The 27,544-nt window shown below is 37.7% G+C and overlaps 1 protein-coding gene and 1 long non-coding RNA gene across 6 annotated transcripts in view; one reads left to right on the top strand and one right to left on the bottom strand.

The window, feature by feature from the left end:
• Positions 1-27,544, top strand: part of CCDC149 (coiled-coil domain containing 149) — a 78,903-nt gene that overhangs the window by 6,027 nt on the left and 45,332 nt on the right. For 4 of the 5 annotated variants that reach the window (XM_088131499.1, XM_088131497.1, XM_088131496.1 and 1 more), the window contains exons 2-4: positions 11,300-11,461; positions 11,761-11,799; positions 18,306-18,413. In XM_088131499.1, coding sequence (XP_087987625.1) covers positions 11,300-11,461; positions 11,761-11,799; positions 18,306-18,413 — 309 coding nt within the window. Of the gene's footprint in view, positions 1-11,299; positions 11,462-11,760; positions 11,800-15,974; positions 16,105-18,305; positions 18,414-27,544 lie in introns of those variants that run through there. The other variant, XM_007428902.4, reaches the window with a different exon arrangement.
• On the bottom strand, positions 625-4,972 carry LOC148213638 (uncharacterized). Its single transcript, XR_015794222.1, has 3 exons — positions 4,303-4,972; positions 2,922-3,122; positions 625-682 (listed from the first exon to the last, which is right to left on the bottom strand). It is a non-coding gene; the product is annotated as an uncharacterized LOC148213638 (long non-coding RNA).

The following is a 27,544-nucleotide window of genomic DNA, read 5'->3' as shown; positions in this document are numbered from 1 at the left end:
ACTCAAAGGACAATTTGCCTTCTCATATTTAATTAATTCAGCTCTTTGTCCTGCCCTGGGCTCCATTTAGATGTAATGCCTAATACTAGCTTGGGTCTGCACTATTTTGGCTTCAGGTAGAGTATACATGTTGTGCCCAAAAAGATGGCAGTACCTAGCTGACCTTGGTTGATTTTGAAAAACAAAGATTTGGAGCTGGGTGGATCTTGGATGGGAGACCACCAAAAGATCTCAGGCAGTAGCTTATACTGGGAAGTTGACAGAAAATCTGGGGGGAAAATTGCCACCTTGAGTTGTACTAAAGAAAGGTGGGATGAAATTCTAATAATAAATTAAAAATAAATAAATAAGGCAACTGCAAATCATTTCCATACATTACCAAGAAAATTATACGAATGTGGCCATGGAGTCACCAGGAGTCAAGCTCAACTTGAGGGAGCTTTTATCTTTACTGTGTGTGTGTTTATATTAGTGTAACTGTACACAGCTTGCACTGTAATCTCTTACTATAGTAATAAGTAACTTTATTGGGGTCATTAACCAGCGCAGTAATCTTTTACTGTATATTAGGACTGTGCATACTCCAAAAATGAATTGGAAGAGGTGTTTCAGAACATGAGGGTGGAGGAGCACAGCATCTTTTTAAAGCAGCAACATCCTTTTTCCGGGTTTCCACCTCAACCTGAAAAAAAAAAAAGATGTAGGTGATATAAAGCATCGTCGTGGCTCTCTCCTACATGTGCGTCTTCTCTTAACTCTCATTTCTCTCTCTTAAGAAATCTAGGTTAGCAACCAAATATCCCTGCTGTCTTTCTGATGAATGTTCTTGTAGAAGATGTAGCTGAAGATTTTTATTACTGCTTCCCTTTTTTTCATTTTATATCAGCATTTCAAAGTGTAATGTATGATATATGGAATTTATATGAGTGGGAGAAAGGCGAGTTTGGCAGATGATAAATGTTGGATTCCAGTTCTGTTATGGTATAAATATCTGTATAATTCCCTTGTGTTTACCATCACAAGGGATGTGATTTACCATCCATTGTAAAGGTAAAAGAGCTGATGGTGGTGATATTGGGGAAGTGGCCCTGGGGGACACACATCACCTTAGACCACTGTATTCTGCTCTCCAGACCAGATGCCTTCAACGTTTCTTCCAAACATCCTCATGTTTCTATAAGCTGATGTGAACAGAAATTCAGCAGCTTTTCTGCACATGTAGACAGCAGCAAGACATAATGTCTAAGGTGTCCCATGTCATTCTAATATTAACAGTTTTGAAAGCAGTGTATTCCTTTTATGACTTTGAAGTGAACCAAGTTTCAGGCATCAAGAGATGAGTGGATTAGGAGGTCAGAGAAGATTGAGTGCATTCATACAGCTGAAAAAGTGTCTTTATTTAAACATAAACAGAGCTCTTCAAGGTCTTCATTTGTATTGTTTAAATTGACATGCATATGTACTTTGTTAATGGGGCGGGCTCTAGAAGATTATCCAATGACCTGGTTTCATCTGGTTATAAAACCATTTCCATTTCAGAATTAATGAGTTCTAAGCAGATTTATCGATAAAAATAGCTCTGCAGAAATTGTGCTTATCTGATACAGAAGGAAACTAGTTCCTTCTTCTTGTTATTTTAGACTTTCTCATTTTAAACATCAGACATGTTTTAAGACATTCGGGCATCAGCAGAATATATCTGCATTTCTATATTATGGTCCTGTAGCATTTATGAGCTCCTTAGGTTGGTAAAGGAACAGTAGATAGAAGTCACTAAACAGCTGTGAAAAATATGAGATGGGAGATATTTAGACATGAAATGTATTGGATAAAAATGTTCAAATGTTTCCCTCTTGCAATGATACACAAAGATGTTATATGAACAACATAAGCCTCAGCTATGTCCGTACAATGATACTCTTTTGATTCAATATAAAGGATTACTACTGTTAGGAATTATTCAGAGATACAATGCACCGCATGGCTTTATGTGTCTTTAAATCTACCTCACAATTTTTCTTTCTGTGATTGTTTCTTGTTTGTTTTATCTTCTGAAATATTGCCTCCATAACAGAATTTAAGATCTGTTGTCTTCAGAACTAGGTTATAAGTGTTTGTCTAGCAGGGATCTTCCCTTGTAGAAAAAACATAAGAGAACGAAGCCTCTTCCACTCCAAACTGTTTCACGGAAGGTCTGGGTAAATACATCTCCTTTAAGACACTGCAGAGTGTCCCTGGAAATATAATTAAAAAGCAGAAACTAGCCTTTCAGCTAAATTCAGTTACTAAAATGAAGCTACAAAAAGGCACAATTTCAACTATTTGAAGGGGGAATAACAAGTGGAAGTTGGAGCATTTTGACTCTGTCCCCCCTTCTACCTTTATTTTTGAAAAATATGAAATTTGTACCAGTAAACATTAGTCAGGTTACAGAGTTTCAGTGATGCAATCTTGGGTTACACTGGGGAGGGGGGTAGTATGCTAGTGGCCACCTGCAGGCTGTGGGTTGTTCACCGTTGATGTAGATGGAGGTTTCCTTCAGTTCATTCTTCCAGTTCACATCCATATCAGTCATTCTGGAATGATGGTTACATGGTCAATAGAAAGCTGATAAAGTGGGGAAGAGTTTCCTTTCTCATGCAGTGTGTAGTTAAAATGTGCAACTTGTGCCCATCAGTTTGTAATGGCAGCCAGTCTGGGCTTAAAAAGAGATTGGACAGGAACATGGAGGATCAGACTATCAGCAATTACTAATATTGATAGTTGCTCATTATTATCTCCTGAATCATAATCAGTAGGACTTCTGGTGAGCTTCTCAAATGCACCTGATCAGCCATTGCATGGCAAGTATGACAGACTAGTTGGGTCTGTGGACTGATCAGTTTGAGGGCTCTTCTCATGTTCTTAAGAAGATCTCTTACCTGAAGATGGAGGAGAACCACTCCTCTGTCCCCCTATAGATGCAATTCTGAAGAAGTTCTTAGTGCAGTTTTTTTGGCAAGGTAGCTGTGATGGCTGCTTGTGCAGGCAGATCTAAAGGCCAATTCACACCGCTCTGTTCCTGTTTGTGACCTGGGATGGAATCCAAATAGGGCCCAGGAAATGAGGAAAGGATGGATGAACTGTTAGGGGAGGAGGAGGAGGCTCAGAAAAAAAGGGTTCAGTCATGGGGAAGAAGAAAGCATGAGAAAGAAACCCAAAATAACCCTACCTTGATTTTGTTTTGCATTAGATGTAATCAAAAGAAACTAAAACTAAAAGACCTTCAAGAGCCTGTTATCATACCTTAAACAATAAAGAGTGTTCTCAGTGCTGCTGCTTCTGTTCCCTGACCTTCTCTACTTTAAAGGGCTGACTTGAGTTTCCCAAATGCATCTGGTTGGGCACTTTGGGATCCGGAATGCTGAACTGGATCAATTTAAAGCCTGATTTGGCCTTGGGGCTTTTGTTATGTTCTTTTTTTTTTTTAATCCTTTTCTTCAAACACTTCCACATTGGTTAAAACAAATGTGGTGCATTTGGCCTTTGTTAATTTCCATGCACCATTTTGTATCCTTTGGGCAAGGGGGCCACCAAATATTTATGCAAAGACATAAAATAGGTCTATTATCACTTCCTGAACTGAGATGAAGGAGAAGCATTGGCCAAAGAAATCTCAGAGAATAGAGGTTTTAGTGGACTGTATAATCCTCAAGGGTGGGGGGAGGGGGCAAATAACAAAAACCTTGTCACAACATTGTGATACAAACCACCTGACTTATGTACTAGCATTGAATGTCAGGAACACAAGGGCAAAAGGCCAGGGTTTGCATTGTGATATCACAATGCACATTTCAGTGTTTTTGTGTAATTGCAGTTTGTTCCAGATGCCTAAAGTTGTGTGCACAATTCTGTTCTTATTATCTTCCTCCTTGCCTGTTCTACGCTATCAGTATTTATAGAGCTCTATAGACCTCCTGGGAATACAAATAACTAGGGAGAAATTAACTCCCCAGTGCTGGGTTAATTATTGGACTGCAGCCCGGACTGAATCCTGCTGGAGAAGGGTCTACACGTTCTCCATTAGAGTTGGTCTGCAAATTAGGACAGTACAAATCTTTGAAGAGATGGTTCATTGTGAGAAATATGAGTGTAGCATTCCCCTGAAGCTGTGCCCCCTTGCTTTTGAGAGTTGAAGCAAACAGATCCTGTTACTTTGCTTGACTAGGCTTCACAGTTTCTCAGCATAGTTTCTCTGTAAGCGTTCTCCAAGCTTTGGTGAGTTTTGCTGGAAAACACAGCACTTGGCCTCTTCCAGCATACCCTTTTCAAAAACGTTGGCAAGCACTGGATGCATTCAACCTCCTCCAGGTTATCCTTGACCAAGCTGGAAGAGGCTTTTGTGACAGAGTATGGGATAAATTTTGGGACAATTTGAAGTACCCCTACTATCACCTGCAATCTCATGCTTCTTTTTTTTATTTGAAATTTTTAATTAAAGATTTTAAATACAATAGTAAAAGAAAATACAAATTAGAAAAAGAAAAACAGGGAGAAAGAATAAAAAGTGCAATGAAAGAAAAAGAAAAAAAGGGAAAAAAAGGAAAGAAGTGGAATAAAGAAAAAGAAAAGAAATATGTAAAGAAATGACTTCCAGTCTATAGCACAACAAGTAAAAACAAATTTGATAACTCATCAGCCCCTATAAAGTTACAAATATTTCTTCTTCCCATAACCCAGTGCTTCCCAAACCTGGGTAAATTATCTAAAATTGAATAAAAGTGGTTTTTTCTTTGAGTAACGACACATGAACCCATTCACAACAGGGACATTTAAATTGACTTAAGGATTGCCATGTGTGCTAAAATATATTTGAAAATCTCCCAAAGTATTCCTATTAAAATGAAAATTTATGAAATTACTAATGGTAATTTGTTGAAATGACATAAAGATCATTCAATGATACTGTTTTTATAATACAGGTAGTCCTCGAGTTACAACCATTCAGTGATTGTTCAAAGTTATGGCAGTACTGAAGGAAGGGACTTACAACTGGTCCTCGAAGTTACGGCATTGCAGTGCCCCCCCCCCCCCACAGTCACGTGTACAAAATTTGGGCACTTGGCAACCAGTTGCACTTATGATTGGTTGCGGCGTCCCATGGTCATATGATCACTATTTGAAACCTTCCCTGGTGGCTTCCCACAAGCAAAGTCAATGGGGAATCCAGCAGGAGAGGTCACAAGTCACTCGGGTGAGTCTCCCCCACCCACCCCGGCTTTTCTTCACTCACATGCACCACACCATACTCCCCCTTCACTCACTCGCACACACCGTGTCCTCCTTCCCACCTCGCAGGTACACATCCACCAGCGCCCTCCTCCCCCCCCCCCCAAGTTTTGGGTAATGAAAGAAGAATTTGGGAAGCAAATTCCTGCCATAACCTATCCCTTCTATATGCAAAACCATAAATTGTCAACTTTTCACTCCTGGTGTTAGCAAAAAGTCTATAAAGGGTTACCAAAGCTCTATAAAAACATGTCTTGTTTTAACCTTGATCAAACCAACCAACTTTGTATTCTTTTCTTTTAGTTCTCAGAATCTTGATTTTTAATTCATTCAGATGTTGTCTTTCTTTTTCCCTTCACAAAGACTTCTTCAAGGTTTTAACAGACCTCTTTTGTAAATCCAGTGGAAAGTCATTATCCAGGTCATTGTCTTGGTTTGTCTTTTGTATTTCTCCTTTGCTTTTCAAAGCCTTAACCAACATCTTTTATGTATCCACTAAAAAGTCCTTATCAGGGTTGTTCTCTTGACTCTTCTCTATTTTGTAATCCACACTTTTTCCTGTCATTTGTATTTCCAATTTGAATTTTTGTAATCCACACTTTTTTATTATCCAATATTTCTGGTTCCACTATTTCTGCATCATGCAAAATTTATTTCACATCTATCATTCCTTCATTAGCATTTTTTAGACATAGTCTATCCATAGAAGTAGACATTATTACCAATATTGTGGCTACTAATTTCTGGCTCCATTCTTAGAAGATCTTCTTTAATATTTCAAATCTTATAGTATTTTGTGTCATTTTGTGAATCTGAATCCTAAAGACAAGTTGTTTCTTTTCTTTTTTGCCTGGACTTTAGTCCCCTCTAATGTTCAATTTAAATCATAAGGTCTTTTATCATTGTTGCAACTCGTGGTAGCGAAAATAATTCTGTTTCCCATGAGAAGTTGTTTATTTTATATAGTTAACTCCAAAATCTTATAGTAAAAGTTTCAGTATTCCAAATTTGTCTGGACCCTTAATTTATTTATAACTTTTTTAGTTCAAAATCTTGTTTAGCTTTTTGCCATTTATTTCTTTAAGTTCTTAAACTTATAGTTAATTTTTCTTTTTTTCAGAAATAAAAATACACTCACTAGGTGAATTTTCAGGCTTGTCATTCCAAAGACCTTTGATAATCTTAAGATATTTAAATATGCAATTTCCAAAAGTGGTTAGAAGTGAGGTTAGCAAACTTAGTGTCCTTTCAAAGGTGCTGGCCATGGTTGTGAGCTTGACGATTAATCCCTTAATCTCCCGGCATTCAGACCCTCTGGAGACCACTATCCTGCAGTCTCCTCATGAGGAGCAGCCATCCAGAACCCATGTGGATGATCTCTTGTCCTGTCCTTATCTGGAGAGGTCTCAAAGAACTGATCTACTCACCGATTCTTTGGTATTTGCTGCGGTTGTCATCTCCACTCCCCACAGAGACGTGTTTAGCTCACATGCCTTCCCTGGAAGTCACCTGCAATCTGATTCTTGAGTGAAGTCACCTCATACAAGCAGAGAGTGACCTCATCAGATGCTGAAGACAACCAAGACAAGGGCAGAGCTTTTCCAGAAATTGAATTTTTATTGAAAACATTAAAAAAAGAATTTACCAGTTAATTACTCAAGGCTGCCTGAAAAGAGGGAGAATGAAGATTGAGACAGCTGCAGGCCAAGGTGGTTGTGCAGTGAAGCAAAAGAAGTTGTAAACCCAAAAGGAGAAAGAAAAAGTTGTAATTTTTGCTCCTTCTGCTCCATCTGGAATAATGAAGGAGGACCAGGAACCCTTCACATCAGAAAAGAGATTGAAAAAGCAGATTTTAATCAGGAGTGATAAGATTTTAGCAGGCAGAAAACAGGGGAAGAATATTTAGCAAAAAATACACCTGTGACCGGAGGGCAAGTTACATTTGTTTCAGAGAGCAGCTTGGAGTTGAGGCCACAAAGACCAAAGGACGATTAATGGAAATGGGATGGTCTTGGGATGAGTATTTGCAGATGGAGAAAATAAAGATAATGATCTTCCCCACAGGACAGAACCAACCCCTAGATGGGAGTTTGCAGATTTTCTTGTGAAAAGACCACACAAGAATTCTCAATAACCAAGACCAATCAATGAGAGGCTATGCTGCCTTGATTGAAATTAAGAGATAGATTAGTCACTCTACAAGATCTTCTTCTAATCTAGAGAGACTTAGTGGAAAATTTCCAGTATGTTTTGTTTTATGTTAGATTTTGTTAGCTAACATTTCTAGCCACTATGAGTCTTCTGAGCCATGGTGACTGGAGAAAACACAAAAGAGAGCAAATTTGACTTCCAAATAATGTCTGGAAGATAATCTGAATTTGCCCATGTTGTATGTTGTCTTCTTGCTTCCTATTACTAAGATTCCCCTTGGAGCTAGGTGAAATTTGAACTTCATCAGTGAAGCTCAGAATCTCAATCACATTTGTGTGTATGTGTGTAAATTATTCAAGTACATCATTATTTAAGCTTCAAATGACCTTTCACTAGTTCATTATAAGATTGGGTTTTAATCAGGAAAATGGCCATTCTTAAAGTGTCGCTGTAGGTATATTGAGGGCAATGCCAAGGTATCAAGTTGAGAAAGTTTGTGGCACATTTTCAATATTGGTGTAATGAAATTAATCCAAGTTGGAGATATTTTGGGTTATCCTGTTTTAGCTCGGGTTCCCCAGGGAGCCCCTAGGCAGATCAGTACAGAAGTAGGCATCATGTTTTTTGCAGAAGTTTTGCTTTGTGTTCCAGCTGTGGGGTCCCTGACCTCAGGATACAAGCAAAAGCAGTAACACAGCACCTAGAAATTGAGCTTAACACCACTCCCAACCATCTATCAACCAAGACTTCCTCGGAAGCTTCCAGTCACCAACCAACCCCACAGAATTCAAATTCCATACAAACTACAAATACTGTATTGCAAGGCGATACTGACTTCTAAACTGTGGTGCTGGAGTTCTTGACAGGAAGCCTTTGGTACACTGGGATATTATCCAACACATTGGTGTTTTGTCATGCTATCCAGGAATAGGGGATGTGGTTTGGGGATGGGCGTATGGGGTTTCCTTTTTCCTCAGTTTGGGAAAACCTTCAGAATGGAAGCAGAAGCTCCCTCTTTTGAAGAAGAACTTTATAATGCATGATAAGTTATATACAGCTGTTTTACTTAGCACATTGTATAATCAGTGGGTTCTTTTCTCTTAAGGATATGTCGAAAAGGCAATCTGCAAATGAATCAAATCTGTAGTTGAAAGTACATGTAAAGCACAGATACGTTTAGGAGATTAGCTGCAACTATTTAATTGCAATTACAATTCCAAGTTCACTGCCAATTCGTGTCCCACTCACTTTTTGCTACACTGAATCTGTGCATATGCGTGTGAATGAGGGTTTCGCTTATAATCTGACATCCTTCCCAACAGCCATCCATTGAGCAGGAAGTGTGAAAAAAGCAGTTAGAAGATATCAGAGGCAACGTTTTGAGTCAGAAAACTAAATGAATGAAGACATCCCCAGGGATGTCTTGTTCTTCTCACCATATTTTGTTGTTAAGAAAACCTATCTTCCAGAATTAAAGTTTAGTGACATGTAATAATAACCACTTATACATTGTTTAATTTTTAAAAAGCACTTCCCATATTTTATATCTTTAAGATCTGGAATGGCCCTCCATCCTAAAAGAGGCAATTTAAAAAAGATAATTTAATAGGGATAGAATGGAGGAAGAGGCGCTGAGACTAAAATTGTTCACTTTTTTTGACTGAATGATGCTTTTTATATAGCAGCTACTGAAGTACACCGTCAGATCCAATTTTATGGCCGCACTTTCAGTTTTGGAGCCCTAAGGACTTGAACAAGATGCTTATGGCTTTCAATCTACCATGTGTTGTGTTAACTTCTGCCTATTTTGGCTTATCTAAGAGTGCCAAAATGTTGCCTGGGTGAATCCAGGGAGAGATGAATGCATCTTTGATGAAGTATTGCCACCAGCTATAAAGGAAGCAGACCTCCATGAAATTTGATGATTCTATCTATTTTCATCCCATCACAAATATTTCTTCTTCTGGGCAGGCTCTTGGAGAGGGTGGCATCTTTCAGCTGCAGAAGTTCTTGGAAGACACCAGTTCAACTCTTCTTAGGTGCACCTTTTTATTCTACAGCTGGTTTGGGGACATGTTCAGTCATGGTGACCGCTGTAGGTCACCTCCTGTAGGAAAGAGAGATGAAGGAAGCATGGCTTGTTGATCCTGCTTGATCTCTCAGTGGCTTTTGGCATCAGCAATGTCCTCCTGGACCTTAGCCATATACAGTTGTCCTACTTGTGTGAGGAGGTGACTGTGTTGCTGTATCCCATCAGCTATATTGTGGAGTGCCATAACTCTTGCTAATTAATATGAGTATGAAGCAATATGAGGCTGCTGGGGACAGGTATCAAGGATTGGGGGCAATTTATCATCAATATGCTGATGGCACCAGCTGGTGACACTGGCTTACATTTGGATCAGGAAAGGTTATGTATATTCTAATCCTGTAACTGGATGTGTGGACTGGAGACAGTGTACTGAAATTGAATCTTAACAAGACTTTATGGGTGGTTTCTAGATATGGGAACTGGGGAGTTTGCATCTTCTGAGTGGGGTTGAACTCATTCAGAAAGAATGGGCATCTTGCTTGGAGACCTTTATTGGCCAGGGGTGCCTGTTACCAGCTTTGGTTAGTATAGCATCCACATCCTTTCAGGAAGGGATAGCCTAGCTGTTGGTGTATTTCAGAATGCTGCCCCTCTGAAATTGGCGGGCTTGTGCAGTGCTCTGGATTCAATTCCAAAATGCAAAAAGATGCTTTGGAGAATGTGCAAGGGTGCATGCAACACCTGTTTGCAATTAATTAAAACAACCACCTCTTTTCTCAAGACTGCGTGGCAGCTGCAGAGGACAGCCACATAATCTTGGGAGAAGATGTGGCTGTTTTAAAGAGCTATAAAAATGCTAGTCATGTGCTTCCACCCTTTCTGAACCCCCTTTTTGGAATCATCTTGGAAGTGTTGCACCTCAGTGAAATGGTGATGGTAACTTCATTTAGACTTCTTGAAGACTTACCTCTTTTCCCACCCTTTCCCCATATGAATGCTGTACGTGCAGTTTTCATTTGTTTCATTGCCTTCCTTATCTCATTTTCCATAACTGAATGGATTATGTTTATATCATTTTAATCAATTGTCAAGTATAATCTGCTTCAACATTTGCAATTCTGGGAAGCTGTATACAATGCATTAAATAAACAAGAGATGATTGGAAGGGAAAGCTGAGGAAAAAAGGGGAACTTTGCTGTTCCAGCTGAAGACATTTAGACATTTTGTATTGTTCTGCTGGACTATTATTATATGCATATAGTCCCAAATACAATGGGATTTATCCCTGCATAATTAAGGAAAGAACATAATTGTTAAAAGTAAATATGTTTCTAAAAAGTGATTTTTTTCCAGATCAAAGAGTATTCAGTGGGATTTATTTCCAGGTACTTATGCCTAGGGTAGCAGTCCTGTGCATGCATGTCTATAGGATTGTGGTGTAACGTAATGAGCCTTAATATGTCCACTTGAAAAGAAGACCAGTGGAATTTCACGACCTGAATCTGGATAAAGAGTTATAGACTTGGAGTCTGAGAAAGTTGGGGGGGGGGGGAACATACTAACCAGAAAAGCAGTTTGATAGTGGGACCAATGACCCAGAGAAATGCGGAATTCCCCTTCACTGTATGTGTTCAAGGATGTTTAATTTGGATTCCTGCAGCCAGCAGGGGTTGGACTGGATGACATGAATGACCAGTCCGAACTCTGTGAAATTGCCTAATCTTAACTGACAGATCATAATTATGGGAAGAAATCCAAATATTTTCTCCATTAAAATAGAAATGCCTCTGATTTTTATTTTATGTTTTAAGGAGCAAGTATTAAAGTTTCACCTTCATTGCCTTGCAGTATCTGGTATGTAAAAGGAAGCTAGAGAGTAAGAAGGAAGCGTTGCTTATTCTTTCGAAGGAGCTTGATTCGTGTCAACAGGAAAGAGACCAATTCAAGCTTATGGCTAATCAACTACGGGAAAAGCACCAATCGCTGAAAAAGAAATACCAAGAACTAATTGTATGTAGCTGGTTTGAAAACTTGGATAATATAAAACCTTTTCCCTCTTGCAATGCAATGAGCAAGATTAAATATTTCCTTATAATCTTTTAAATTCTGATTTTCTGAAGTGCCGTTGACCATTTTTATTAATATTAACAAGAAGAAAAGATGTAAACTTTGAACAGGCTTAAAGCTGAAACCTTTTAATGCATATCGCATCATGGTACAAGACCTTAATGCTTTATTGAAGTATTAGTGCAAATTAGAGTTCTTTATTCCATCTTATTTTCCTAGTTATACCTGTCCTTTCTTTGTAGGATGGGGATCCTTCTCTTCCTCCTGAAAAAAGAAAACAGGTAGGTTTTATTTCTGACTAATGTAACTGATGGTTCCAAGTCATGAATTCTTTCAAAGAGAGAAGTCTATATTGAATTGCTTTGATTGCAACATTGTGCACAGATAAATATATTGGTTTACTCTATTTGTTTAATACTCTGTTTTGCAGAACACTACCCCAATAATCCCAAAAACTGGCTTGCCAATAATAAGGGGCTTAGATATGCCCTTTATTATGAGCTTCCCAGAGTCACCCGTTGGGGGGAGATGGGTGGCATACAAATTTAATACATAAATAGATAAATAATGAAAATATAATCACATTTAAATGTCTAAGATCAGCATGATAAAAATGAGCAAATAAAATGTAGTTTGGAGTTCCTGCAAATAGTACTGTAATATTTTATCCGGAAGGGCTCTCAGAAATTGTAACCCTTCGCAGTTTAACTTGGAGGGGAAACAAACAACAGTGACATTTTTATTCACTACTATACATTGTTCCTGGTTTTCCTTAGAGTTCCCTCTAACCCTCGTCCACCATCAGTCCCAGCTTACAAATGCTTTAACTGTTTAGCTTGCAGACATTTTCAGTTTTTCTGATAATTTTATACACATACTTCCTTTTCCAGCTCCTTGGTTGTCTTTCTTTGCCCTTTAAAACCCACAACTACCCCAAATGCAAGAAAGGACTCACATTTTAAAACCTCTAAGCCCCCAAATGTAAGAGAAAAAGGCTCACACAGGGCCTTGGAGTGGGGGCCAAGAAGGAGGTTGGTGGACCCTGGGTACCCCTGCAGGCCACACACATTTTTCACCTATGTTTAGTGGTTAAGCTGCTGGATTAGAAACCAGGAGACCGTGAGTTCTAGTCCTATTTAGGCACAAAAGCCAGCTGGGTTACTTTGGGACAGCCATCTTTCTCAACCCAAGCTTGATGTAGTAGTTAATAGCACTGGACTAGGAGCAGGGAAACTGTAAGTTCTAGTTCTGCCTTAGGCATGAAGCCAGCCCGGTGACTTTAGGCCAGTCACTCTCTCTCAGCCCAAAGAAGAAGGCAAGGGCAAGCCACTTGTGAAAATCTTGCCAAGAAAACTTCACATAGTTGTCAGAACTCAAGGCTGACTTGAAGGCACCAAATAAAGAAACAAAGTTAAAGGTAAAATATTAAAGGCCTTTAAATGTGAGGCTATCATAAAGGATGTTAATAAAGGCTATTAAACATAATCAACAGATTGAAATCAACTGAGAAACCAATTAGTAACCAGTTAACTAGCTAGTAAAGGACACTGCTGTCTGTGCTTCACCAGATAATGGTGGATCCCAACCTCAGTCACTAAAGCAGTGAAGATCTATCTATCTATCTATCTATCTATCTATCTATCTATCTATCTATCTATCTATCTATCTATCTATCTATCTATCTATCATATTTATATAGCTGCCCATCCCATATAAAGTGACTCTGGGCAGCGTACAACAATTAATTAATTGCCACTATTTTAAGCAGCTGGACAAAGGCTGATCTTAGGACAATGTTGTCTCTTGGCCAAACCAAAAATCCTTGCTAGGAGAAAATGTAGGAATTATGAACACTGGCTGGTTCTTGTTGCGTGCAAAGGAATTCTGATGGAATGGTAGCGAATCAAATAGTGGTTGAGAATAATAATTGATTAAGCCCAAAATGACAGATGGTTATAGTCAGCTTATCATTGCTATCTATCATGTGTGTGTGTGTGTGTGTGTGTCAGTGAGAGAGAGAGAGACAGAATGAATAATTCAAGTCAGTGCAAGTTGGAAGGAAGTATCTTGTGTAATGTAAAATGGATAGGTTGACAGAAAATAGCATCTGGAGAAAAATGTTACAGATGCTAGGAGACATCTTTTGTTAGACAGATAGTATGGATGATGAGTTAATGGTTCATCAGTCAGTGGTCCTATTTCGAATCCAGTGAGATTGTCTTCACCATGGTTTAGATTAGTCAGAGTTTGATCATTCTAGAGTAGTGTTTTTCAAACTTGGCAACTTTAAGATGTGTGGACTTCAACGCCCAGAATTCCCCAGCCAGCAAGTTTGAAAAACACTGTTCTAGAAGCAGGAGAAACAGTTCCATGCCAGTCTTAATTGAGTCACAGAGACTGAGTCACACATGGGGTATGACATGAAAATGATGTATGTCAAGGTCCCGAGGCCTTGTCTGGTAAACTGATGCAGAGTTGGTAAATTTGTTAAGCCATCATGTTCCAACATTCAAGCAAAACTAACCATTTCCATGGATGTTGCTATATGTTGTCAGTACTCTGGGAAATAGGGAGTGCAGGAGAAGAATTCTGTTTTTTCTTCAGACTGCAGTTTTAAATGTTCCTAGAGCTATTCCAAAGGGGATACTTGAACAAACCTTCATTTTCACAATCTTCCCCACACAGATTTTAAAGATTTATGTGAGATTCTTCGCTGAACTATATACCTGATCAAAATTGATGGCATCAGTAAAGTTAAATTCTTCCCTGGTGTCTGATTATGCATTTCTTTGGGAATATCCTTATCTGAGCCTCAAAAACATTTCATTTAAGTGGAAAGACTGAGATCGGTAACTTTCATCACTTGCATATTAATGCACGGAAGTTTGTTTCTACAAGAGACAGGTAGCACTAGCAGGTGTCATCAATTTGTGTGGCTGATATAAAGCTCTCTTACTAAGCAAAGCAGGTTTTACTGTATTAAGTTGGGTGCCACAATCATACAAAACCATTGAAGTAGAAATTGCAATAAAAATTGCTATCAATCACACTTCTGAAGTGTACTTTATGTTTCATTAGACTTCCCCCCCCCCCCGTTCCCTTTTATTCCCATTGGCTACCTGGAAATGGTGACTTAAATGCTGGAAAATAACTTCAGCTTCTAAAATGTTTGAGGATGATTTGAACATTTCTTTCTAAAGAGTTTTCATGTTGTCTCTCACCTTGTTCCTCCTTGTTTCCCCCTTCATCCATAAATTAGTTTACAGGACAGAGCGGGAGCATGGCATGACGATTTGCATCTGCCAGTTAAGATTTATGTGCAGGGGTCTAAAAGGTACATTAAGTTTGTGTTACTATCCATCACACCCACACGAGCCTGAAACAAAATAACTTTTGAGGCAAGATTCCAGAAACTGTGTTAAAAGAATTGAATCTTCGGTTAGTGGTGGTTAAGGGAATTTTTTTTTATTTAGGAAACTGGCTTTCTTCTCACTGGTTAAGATTCCACTCTGCTAAGAAAGAGAGAGACGAGGCAAATTAAATTGCAAGTATAGCTTGGTTTATATCAGTTTAGTGCGAACTCCATCCTCCCAAAGGCTCCTGATTATTGAGTTTACCAGAAGAACCCATTTTTATACATTACAGTTTGTTGGTGAGGACTTATTTGAAGAGCACACCACAAAGTACAGCGCACATTGAGCCTATTTTGGCTAATGCATAGACATTTTATGGGGCTATTGTTGCCATTGCACCCACTTTCTTATATTCTTGTTCACGATTTAGTGTTTGGGGAGAGGTGAGCTTGTGAATGCACCTGTGTGGATGGCTGTAGAATATCAAATAGCATTGTAAAAGGTGAATGTGTTAAGTGTGGAGTGTTGTCAAGGCTGAGTCTTGCAAGCTGCTTGGGGTGAGTGAAAAACAAGAACCATGGCAGAAGTCAGCTGTCAAGAGAATCTAGAAGCAAGGTAGAAATCAAAGAAAGCCCCAGATAAAAAGGTATCAAAAATAACAGAGAACATGCTGCTCAAAGCTATGGTGGAAGTTCCAAAGGCCAGCTAGGGGCATGGATCTAATGACCTGCCTGGTTCAGTGGAGATATTGAAGGACTTGGAGGTTCTTCAGTGCATAGTTCCCACCATGTGGTTCACCACATAAGAGAAAGAAGGGGTCTCAGATCCCACTTCTTATTATAAATATAGAAGAAAACAAATCTGATGCCAGCCAAATTCCAAAGACATCCTAAAGTTAGGCAAAAGCTTATAGAACAGTGGTACTCATGTGATATCTCAAACTGATACATCGCTCAGTTTCCAAAGTGTTTTGATGTGTAGTATTTGAGAGTGAAGCAGTCATTAAAAAAAAGAAGCCCAAAAGTCTGTTGGGTAAGTATAAGTTGATTCATTATTTTTTCAGAACTGCAAAAAATAAGGATGCCCTTAAATCATGTTCAGCTCTGTGGCAGGCTACATTGGGAAGTAAAAAAAAAAAAAAATCATAGAAAAGGACAACAGCAAACCACTTCCATATTGTTGCTGAAGAAACCTACTTGGATGTGTCCAAAAAATCACCATGACTCTGTAGAGGTATAAAAATATGGAAATATTTATCAGATGACCTTCAGTATGAGAGATCATGTTCACAGATACTCCAACCTACTGCAACAATTGGTTTCTGCACTTTCATGCTCATAGCACTATTAAAAATATATTCTATTATTCCTAATGAATCTATAAAATGCAATATATATGAGCATAGGATTGGTCAATTTTTAACTGGCTACTGAAGCTGTACATTGGAAGAGAAGCTTGATCTGCAACTGGGACTATATTAATGCAATGAAAAACTACACCAGAAGGAAAAGATAGAAACTCTGTTGACATGTATAAATACATATACAGGTTTTTTTTCCAAACACAATACAAAAATACTAGATATATTGATATTAAATAAAGCCATCATATGGTCTTTGTCAGTTACACATGCTTACTGAAAAGTCCCATATTTTAAAGATTTAATTCAGAGGTCTATACTCAGTTGCAACACCTGGAAAAATCTTGAAATCATGAACCAGTTGCTCAGCCATGTTGGCCAAAAATGCTGTTTTGCTACTGTAAAGTATTTCCACACATTGCCCATCCAGAATATTGCTATTAAACTCAGTGTTCTGTTTCAAATTCCTTTTAAAGCACAACTCACTGTTTAAGGGAAAGTATCAACTAAGTAAGATGATCATTGAGTGTTATGTAAGAAAGCCTATACTATAATAGAGATTTCTTAGAAAAGACAGTCTTGTAGTTTATTGGAAAGTTAGCAATACAGGCAGTCCTTGGGTTATGACCACTTGTTCAAAACCTTTCAAAGTTATGATGGCGCTGAACAAGGAGGACTTACAACTGGTCCTCAAAGTTGCAGCTGTTGCAACATTCCTGTGGTCGCATGACTGCAATTTGGGTGCTTGGCAGCCAGCTCACACTTACAACAGTTGCAGTATCCTGCAATCATGTGATTGCCATTTGCTACCTTCCCTGCCAGCTTCCCACAAGCAGAATCAATGGGGAAGCCGGCAGGAGGTCATAAGTTGCTCCGGTAAGTCACTCCCCCCGCCACTTTTTCTCTTGAGCCCCGGGTGGCACAGTGAGTGTGGGCCCTGGGCAGGTGGGTGGCTGCCCACCCTGTTGCACTTGTATTGGGCCATAGAGCCCAAACCCCTGCCCAGCTGCACTCACACCCAGCTGTAGCACCTACCCTACACCTGCTTGCGCCATGCTGCAGCACCCCCCCCCTCACACTCGGCCATAGCACCCATCCCCCACCCACACTCCATAGCACTTAGCCACCTGCCAGCCTGCTTGCAAACCACCTAAGGAAAGGCTTGTCGTGACCTGGCCTTGCAACTTCCTGCCAGCTTTCTCACTGACTTTGTTGGAAGCTGGCAGGAAGTCACAAGTCACAGTCACATGAGGTCCTTGCTTAATGACCCACACAGTCCTTGCTTAATGATGGCAACAGGGACTGCTGGGATTGCTGTCACTAAGCAATGCGGTCATGTGACATCATGATTTACGACCATATCACTTAACAATGGAAATTATGGTCCCAATTACCATCATAACCTGAGGACTATCTGTATACCTACTGCTTTTAAAAAAAATTGCATTAAAAATACTAGTAATACTTGAATCTAAGGGCAGCAACTTTAAAAAGTTTACAGAATTGCTCAGACATTATCCTATCTGAAGTTCCTTAATGTTTGTCTTTCCTCTATGCAAAAGATTGAGCAAGTGAAGTCATGTTATTGATTCAGTTTGTTTTTTCTTCCACAATACTCTTGCATGAGATACTTTTGACATGGAGGAAAGGGTCTTCAGAGAGCAAGAGCATGATCTGTTTGTTTCAAGGAGCTTTGCAAGGACCCTGGATAAAGTTACTAAAGTTTTCTTTTTTTGTATTTTTTTTTTCTCACAAAGATGGCCTGGGACTTAATTGATATGGGACTGATATGGGATTTAATGGTTAGTGTCAGTCCCAAGTACTAAATAAAAGCATGGTAGGATTTGCTCTTCCCAGGGTATTTATGAGTATTTGTGTTGCCATCTGTGGCTATTTATCTGTTGTCTCTAAGCTTTATATGCACACGTGGGTTGATTTATTTTACACTTGCAGTAATTTTAATTCTAGGAAAGCATCAAATGCAAAATAGAGATGTAAGTCTGAATAAAGAAGCATGGTTTTTCTCAGCTGCGTCTTCGGGATTCTCTTGTGACCATTTTTTACATTTTCCCAGGCAAATCTCGCCCAGCTTCTGAGTGATTCTCGGGATCGAAATAAACATTTAGGGGAAGAAATCAAAGAACTGCACCAAAGGCTGGGAGAAGTACAGGGAGACAACAAGGTATGGTAGAAATTAAAAATAATTATATGTAAATTCTAAGCAATGTACAATATAACTAGTCTTTGAATCTGTTGGCCAAGTGGGGGGGTAAGTAAAAATTTCTTTGAAACTTGCTGTATTCTGACTGTATTGTTTAAATCACACAACTTCCCATCTTCCAAAAAATTATGTTATTGTCTTGCTGTTTTTGCACAGTGCCTTTGAATTTTCAATGTTCATATATTTCTACCAGATTTTAGTATTCAAAACTCAAAAATGGAACCCTCATACTTTTCTAGATTTGTTTGTCAGAATGCCTAGAGATAGCTTTAATACAATTTGGGATCAACTTTTGATGGGCAGATTTTCTATCCTGTGTAGAACTTTTTCTTTTCTAATGGGAAATGTTCTCCTAACGGCATTTTTTATTTAGAGAATTTACCCTAAAGCAGTGGATATTTTTGTATACCATTTGATACCATTTCACATTTAAAAAGGAAGTGATCAGCATATAATAGAAATATCAAGTGGAAAGTATAACCATTCCGTTTATTTTTATTTTTCCTCTTGAATGTAAGCTGTATGAATTTACATCTTGCTCTAAACATAATCTAAGATTAAGAAAGGCAGAATTCTGGCTATGAGTTGTGATTAGTTGAACGTGAGGTTGATTTCCTTTTCAGGAAATGGAGGAATTCTAGTTTGCATGGTTATTGCTGAGGTATTAAATGGTAACTTTTAGATTTCTTGCAGAGTGAAGCTTTGTTTTAAGTTTGATTGGTTTATTGGCAGCCATGTTTATTCATTTTTGTAAACTATGTCAAAGATCACATTTTCATTTTTAACTTCATGTGCAAATGAGGGATACTTGCCAGGTTTTGTTTCATTTAGCACACATTTTCGTAAATTGCTCCCATAATTTAATTATTAATTAATATTAATTATTATTTATTATTATTTAATTATTTATTATTAATAATTAATATAATTTTCATAAATTGTCTGTGGGAATATCCTTGAGAGACAGGAGGAGGAAAAGCCACAGCCAGGGCAATGGTCAGTTAAGAAACATCTCAGCCCAGAGAAGGAATGGAGGTGTGGAAAGAGTCTCAGAAGGACCCTCCATAGTTCCCTGGTGTCTGCCTTCCAAGTAGACCAGACAGGAAACATGACAAGATGAACTAATTTTACTTAATTGTAAGGCTATGTTAACAGAATCTTGCAAGTCTGAAAATACAATTCTCCCACTGTCTCTTTTTACCTCCTGAAATTAGGGCGTATCCTTTCTAAATTTCTTTCTCTGCCTGTAACTCAGTTGCGGGCTCCTCCCCCTTTTGTCTGATCATTCCCTAGGCAGCTTCCCTCCCCCCCCCCATCTTCCAAGGTCAGTCTCACATTCCATTACACCTGGAAAGTATAGGCAAGGAGGGAGAGGTGTGCTTTCAGACTTGCAAGATTCTGTTAATGTAACCTTATGATAAAGGTAGTGCTTAATACTCATGGTATTGGCTTCTTGCCCAAACTACCTCAAAGGGCTGATATCAGTCTTGCAAGTCTGAAAGCATATCTCTCCCTCCTTTCCTTTCCTTTCCTTTCCTTTCCTTTCCTTTCCTTTCCTTTCCTTTCCTTTCCTTTCCTTTCCTTTCCTTTCCTTTCCTTTCCTTTCCTTTCCTTTCCTTTCCTTTCCTTTCCTTTCCAGGGAACTAGGGCAGATTCCTTCTGAGACCCTTTCCATGCCCCCATTCCTCCTCTGGCCTGAGACGTCTCTTATCTGACCATTGCCCCGGCAGTTGTTCTTCCTCCTCCTGTCTCTCAAGGATGTTCCTGCAGACCATTACAACAGGATAGCCTCTGTAGGTGATTTTAGTGGTGATTTATCAAATCAGGGTTAAGATTTCTTGACCATGAGTAGATGTAATATTCTAATGTATAGCACTATTTTTCAGCTGAATGTATACATTCAACTTCAAATTGAAAGAAAGAAATTAGAAATGTACGTGTAGGAGTGAGAGAGTTTACAATAAAGCCATTAGAGGAAATCATGTAGCAAAATTCTTCCAAAGAAAGAAAGTTCTACCACAGTAGTGAATCTCTAAGAGTCCAGTGACAGGAAGATCTGCTTACAGCAATATTTGAATAGTTCCGTTCCTCCAAATCAATAATCCGAAAAACAGTGAAGAAATGATGGCAAATATTTCCTTCCATCTGAACTGTTTTCTTCAAAAGTGTCCCCCACTTTTCTTTTTGATCCCATCCTGTGGAAATTTCTACATGTAGTGATCTTAGAACCAAATTTCTACAAGACTTACTTATATACTTCTATTTTCAGTTAATCCTTACAGGTCTTCATAATTTTTATTACTGTTTTATAATAAGTCTGTCATTTAAAAAAGAGCAGTAAATAGCTTTCTGCTGTGATTTAGTATTTTCTTTTCCTACTAAATTAACATTTTCAGCAAGGACAAATATGATGAAAAAAGATCCACTGCATCAGAAACTTTTTGAGTTTCTATAGCAAAATAGCAGATGTGTGTATATAGGGAAATGTATTGGAAATGTGTTTTATTGGAAAACATTGCATAATTATTACTTTATAAATTAACTTTCAAATATAGTGGTTTATATGAGACATTCTAAGTCTAGTAATAAATGCTGGTGGTTTTGATAAAATACTGTCTGACTCAGAACTGTAGCTTAAATGTACAAAATATTGAATTCAGGGGCATCCACAGGGGTGGGGGCCTAAAAGGTCAAGATGGTAATAACCCTAATTAATAAACTACATTCTCTGATGGTGTAACTGTATATATTAGTTAGTATCTCAGGTGAAGAAAGACCATGGTCAGATTTATTGGGGGCATTTTATGTAGAATAGTTGTGTAAAGTTTCTGAAATGGAAGTTCCTAGCATGAACAACAAAATCCTCAGCTTTGTATGTGCAAGACGCTGGTATTAATGTCAGGTTAAAATGCAGTGAAGCCCATCTACCTTTTTTCTTTCCTCAAATATGAGGTCTTTATGAGGTCCTCAGAGGCAACTGTATTTCAGAAGAATAAAAAAGAATGAAATTCAAAAAATGAAATTAGGTGAAACCCTTTGGCTTGTTTTAGAAGGATGGGTGAACACCATTACTGTCAGTATGAGCTCCAAGCAGAATCCACAAAGCCTTCAACTCTTTGTGAATTCTGGCATCCTGATGATGTGTATAAAATAACTGGTTTTGTTTGATTTTATAAAATAGATTTTATTATCAGATCATAATTACTTATTTATTCCACCCACTACAGGAAAAAAAAAAAGAAATATGCTGTATTGGGTATCTTGAAATCTGAGGTTGGTAATGTGAAGTTTTACAAAGATTTTCTTTTTGTGACTGACTTTACGACTTCACAACATTTTCTTGTCTTTTTGCATTTAAATATCCCAATAGAATAAACCTTCTTTATTCATTGATTGGAGTTTACATATGTCCTTCTGAGGACACTGATTTTTTTTTTCAAATAACTTTATTAGATTTTTAAGATAAAGATACAAAAATTAACAAGAACTTATAATTAAGATAGAAAGTAGAAAAGAGAGAAAAATAAAGAATGAAAGAGAAAACAAAGTCAAAAGTGCAGAAAGAAAAAGAAATACAAAAGAAAAATGACTTCCAACTGTCTTTTATAACAGATATAAGTATAAATTTTCTTTAAGCTCCTATTCTATTTACAACATAACTTTCATTTTTTCTATTGTCTACTTTTATTTCTAATCATTAAATCCATATATCATGATTTCATTTTTTCCTGTTTCACGCAAAAAGTCCAAAAGGGGCTTCCAATTAGCATTGAAATTAATCAATGTCTTTTATCTAATTAAAGCTGTCAGTTTTGCCATCTCAGCCAACAACATCAACTTTACCATCCATTCTTCCACTGTAGGTAATGTCAAATCTTTCCACCGTTGTGCATATAAAAGTCTTGCTGCTGTTATCATATATAAAAACAAAGTTCCATGAATTTTTTCCAACTGTTTATCCATCAGTCCAAAAAAAAAAAAAGTCTCTGGTTTCAGTTGTATATTAGTCTTTAAGATCTTCTGAATTAATGTAAGTATTTGAGTCCAATTTTTTTTTAGCTTTTTTACATGTCCACCAAACATGATAAAAAGTCCCCTCTTGTTGTTCACATTTCCATCATACAGTTGAAGTCCCTTTATATAATTTAGACAATTTTTCTGGTCACAAATACCAATAGAACATCATTTTATAAAAATTCTCTTTAAGATTATAACACAGTGTAAATTTTAATCCTTTCATCCAGATATTCTCCCATTGTTCCATTTTTAGCCCATTTTATCATACATTCTTTCCCTTGTTCATCTTCTGTTTCAAGTTTCAATAAAAGTTTATACATTTTAGCAATAACATGTTCATCACTTGTACATAATTCTATTTCAAATTCAGTCTTACCATGTTCAAAACCAAAAGTTCCTTTATCTACTATCTTTCTAGTAACTGTACATAGGAAAACCATTAACATATATAGTATATCTTTCTGATATCAAATCCTCTCTTGATTTTATTTTGAAATCTCCCTGGAGGAATTCCAATGTATCACCATTAAGTTAACCATTTATGCTTAGTTATAATTTCTCTTCTATAGTATGCTTCTTGTGTGACAGCCATAAAGGTATTTTCGGACACAACCTAGATTTATATATATTCCATATTCTCAGTATGGCATGTCTAATAAAATGATTTTTAAAATCTACATTAACCTTAGCCTTATCATACCATAAATAGCTATGCAACCTTCTAATCTCAAATCATGCTCTTTAAAGTTTCAATATTTGAAAAAATCTTTGGAATGTATATACATGCTTGCACATATAGTCACTGGCATTTGAATTTTGCACTCTACCTCTTAGGTAAAACAGAGACAGCTTTACGAAATAAAATAAAAATCAGGTTAGCATGAAGAGCTAATTATGGGGATATCTGGATTGTGAGTATAATATTCATTTGGAAATTTTTCCTGGTTTATACTTGGGAAATAGTTGTCCAAGTGACCAGAGGCAGTGTATATATTATCTATAATTACACAAAAAGAGGATGTTCCCCACTAGCAGTGTGGTAGAAAACTCACCCAAATAAACACCAACAATTGTAGAATTGTTTTATTTTGTCTGAAACTAGCAAATGACAGTGAGACACTGGTCTCTTGCACTCAGAAGAGCCAAGAGCAAGAATCCCAAGATCATATAGGCCTTGTAGTTGAATAAAGACAGTGTGAACATACAGAGAGTAAGGAAGATGACCTAGATGGAAATGTGCAAGAATTGCTACCTAGGCAAAGGGAGCTGAAACATTTCATAAATCCTGGGAGACAAGATAGCATTTGGTAGTAACTCAGGCAGGTGCTCCCCTGATCTATGGGGTATAAGAAGGAGAGGAGATACAGCACAATCAGACTTGTAAAATTTTGTATTATAGTCAATCTCCCTAAAGGTAGTCCTAGTCTTTGTGTGGGGTGATTCCCTGGTCTGCTGTACCTACTAGGGCTGACAGAGCATGCAGAAATAGTAGCAGAGATCCCCAAATACAGAGATAATGACTTTACAGCTAATAAGGATCAAGATGATAGAAAGGAGCACCCGAGTATCATTCAAAATGTGAAGACACTGTGGACACATTCTTTGAAATGCAACATAGAATCTTTAATGTATGACAGGTGCCAAGGCTCTTATTGTTATTATAACAAAGCTGACTCTGTCCTTTATTGTGGAAGGAGAGAGAGAGAGAGAGATAAGACATTTGCATTACACAACTTTGAATCAACAGCCTCTGATAAAGGCATAAATTCTATTGGTATTTAAATCATTGACAGCATATTGGTACAGTTATAAAACTGCATCCTTAAAAGAATGATCAAAGAAAGGCAACTAAAGGCATATAAGCAATATTATTGCTGTATACAAAAAGAATTATAGACAACTACAGTCAATTAAAATTCTTATTTCAGTTCTCCATAACCAGCAATAAATTGATCATTGTAAGTCATATTTGCGTCCTGTGATCTAGCCCAGAGCACTGGTATCTGCTGTGCTGGACTTTTAAGAAATCACTCATCAATAGTTCAGACTGGCTATTATCTTCAGCCAAGAAATATTTGACTGGCTATCCATGTTTTATCTTCACTTAAAATAACATGGAAATCTAGAACTGATTCTTTGAACTCATTGGTCATACTGTGCAGGCTGATTATTAATGGTTAGGTTAGTGACCATTGTAGAAGAGCACAAGAATAGATTTAAGAACAGAGCCATCAACAAATAATTTCTGTTTCCTTTGGAAAATTGTGCTGCTTGTTTCTAAACTGGAAAGGCTGAATACCCAGATGGCTTCTTCAGTGTCACCTCTGGCAGGAGATGACCCAGCAGCTGCTTTTTTTGTGGCTTGAAAAGTTGCTCTGTGACTGAACTTAGCTTGAATGGATATGGTTTGTACTGTTCTTTCCCAAACAAATTGGACCATAGTGCGAGAACAGGAAATTCTTCTCCCCTAGTGTGGTATGGTGGAAAACTCACCTAAGAGAGTGCCCACAATTGTAGAGGATCCAACATTTGTTTTATTTTATTTGAAGCTAGTAGGTTTCAGTGAGTCACTGGTTTCTTGCACTCAGAAGTGCCAAGAGTAAGAATCCTAATCTATTAATAGGTCCAAGTTCTTTATCTTAATATCTTATTTATCTTTAGATAATTTTGTTGGTTGAATAGTTATTGTTTTGCCTTGTTCAAGAAGTTAGGTACTCTGTGTGTCTGTGTGTATCTCAATTATGACCACATTGAAAGTCTATTCAATTTTTCTTGGCAACATTTTCAAAAGTGGTTTGCCATTGCCTGCTTCCTACGGCTGAGAAAGAGGGACTGGCCTAAAGTCATCCAGCTGGCTTTGTGTCTTAAGGCAGGACTAGAACTTACAGTCTCTTGGTTTCTAGCCTGGTGCCTTTAACTACTACATCAAACTGGTTCTTGAGGTACAATTTAAAGGCAAAATATTCTTTTAAGGAATTAGGTGGGTTCCCTCTTTTATTCAGCTGTTTCTTAATTTGTACAAAGTGACTCCAAACCCAAATTCTAAGGCTGTTCCTTGTTATAACTGATGCCACCAACAACTGCTTCTGGATGGAAATTGCCTAAGATTTAAGGGTTTGTTTTTCATGGCTATTCTATAGTTTGTACAATAAGGGCAAAGTAGTAGAGAAATTCAAGTACTTGCAGTGCTACCTATGAAGAAAAGCCTGGGCAGAAGGTAGAGAAAGCTGGAGTCTTGTTCTTTGCAAAAACAGCAGTTCCTAAAAAATTCTGAATTACCAGCAGAGAAATCATAATTTTTAGAAAAGAATGACAGCTTCAGCAAAGCGAATGAATAATTCCTTATATTATTTAAAAATCAAAAGGAGTCTCTTAGCACCTTTTTCAACTAACAAATTTTATTAAAAGGTATAAGCTTTTGTGAGCTGCAACTCACACTTCATCAGATGCACAGAGTGACTCATCTCAGGAGCTTGCCGATTTTTAAACAGTGCGCCTAACAGAATTTAGTAGTTGTAGTTTAGATGTCAAAGCGGAGCTCTTCTTAAGGCTTTTGGAATCCATCAAGATTCTAAATCCATCTCATTTCATTATAAATATAGTTACACTAATAATACTGATGAGTAAAACTTCTAAATGTGTGTCTAATAAATAAGGATTAAGAGCCAATGGGGGATATATTGTTATCTGATACTCTCAAGAGTGGAGCAAATGGACCTGGAAGAAAAGGAAAGGATAAAAGAAATGAAAGGGAGAATAAAATGTCTATAAAAGAAAAGAAATTATGAGTCCTCTTTGAGAAATATTTGGAAATTAATCTCTAACAAAATGAATAGAAATGGATATAAGGAAAGAGGATGTACAAGCTGACTGGAATAGAAAAAGAATGATGTTACAAAGTGCCACAGAAGTTAGTGGTCTTACACTAATGGGAATATGAAGAAGAATGCTGGGTGGAATGATGAAGTGAAAGAGGTTGTGGATGAAAAGAGAAAAAAACCTGATTGTTGCAAAGGAGAAGGAGAAGGAGGAAGAGAAGAAGAAGAAAAAGAAGATATCTCTTGGTTTGTTGGAGATGATATCATTTTTTGTACATTTTTTGTACATCTTCTGTCACAGGCTGCCCCTGTGTCTATTTTTCCCCTGGTGTGTTTGCTGAATAAGCCTCTGTAACAACAGGGAAGTTTCTCTCCCGCATTCCCCACTTCTCTTTTGTTCTTCCCTCTTTTCAAAATGTAGTTTAGATAGAAGTGAAGGTTTCCTTAAAAAAAATTCTCACATGTTTCTTAATACATGTACCTTTTACTTCAGATTTAATGGGTGCCTATTCACATTAACTGATAGCTGGGTTAAGCCCATACTCTGCACTTAAGACAACTATATTATTAGCATTTTATTTATATATTTTCTCAGTAGGATGCTCTGCTACTTAATTACTCCATGTTTTTTTAGCACTCTATTCATCTTTAGGAGAACACCCCTAAGGTCTCCTTCTGAATTTAGATCTCCAGCAGATGTCTCTGTGAAAGCAGAGCCAATGTCTGCGGCAAAGAACAAAGAACTGGTGAGTAGACCACTCCTTTGGAACCTCTCTAGATAAGGAGAGGACAAGAGACTGCCCATGTGTGATCCGGACAGCTGCTCCTCACGAGGAGACTGCAGGACAGCGGTTTTCCATGGGTTTGAGCACCAGGAGACGAAGGGATTAGCCATCCTGCTGACAACCATAGTGGAGCCTTTCAAAGGACACTAAGTACGCAAGCCTCACCTTCTAATCACTTTCAGAAATTGTCTACTAACTGTCTTAAAGCTTAAGCTTAAAGCTATTAGAGACCTTCAGAATGACAAGTTTGAAAAGTTGCTGTGTTTAGCTTCAACTCTGAACAAAAGAAAAATTAATTACAAGTTTAAGAACTTAAAGAATTTGAAATAAACAGCAAAAAGCTAAATAAGATTTTGCTCTAAGAAAGTTACAAATGGATTAAAGGTCCAGTTAAATTTGGAATATTGACTTTTACTATAAGATTTTGGAATTAACTATAAAATATAAATAGCTTCTCATGGGAGCCAGAGTT

The sequence above is a fragment of the Python bivittatus genome, unplaced genomic scaffold, assembly GCF_059951505.1.
Source record: "Python bivittatus isolate LINGU-HERP-01145 unplaced genomic scaffold, Pbiv_v1 ctg000960_np1212, whole genome shotgun sequence".
NCBI classification, from domain to species: Eukaryota; Metazoa; Chordata; class Lepidosauria; order Squamata; family Pythonidae; genus Python; species Python bivittatus.
The sequence above is the reverse complement of the archived record's forward strand: the minus strand, read 5'-3'. Positions and strand labels throughout refer to the sequence as shown.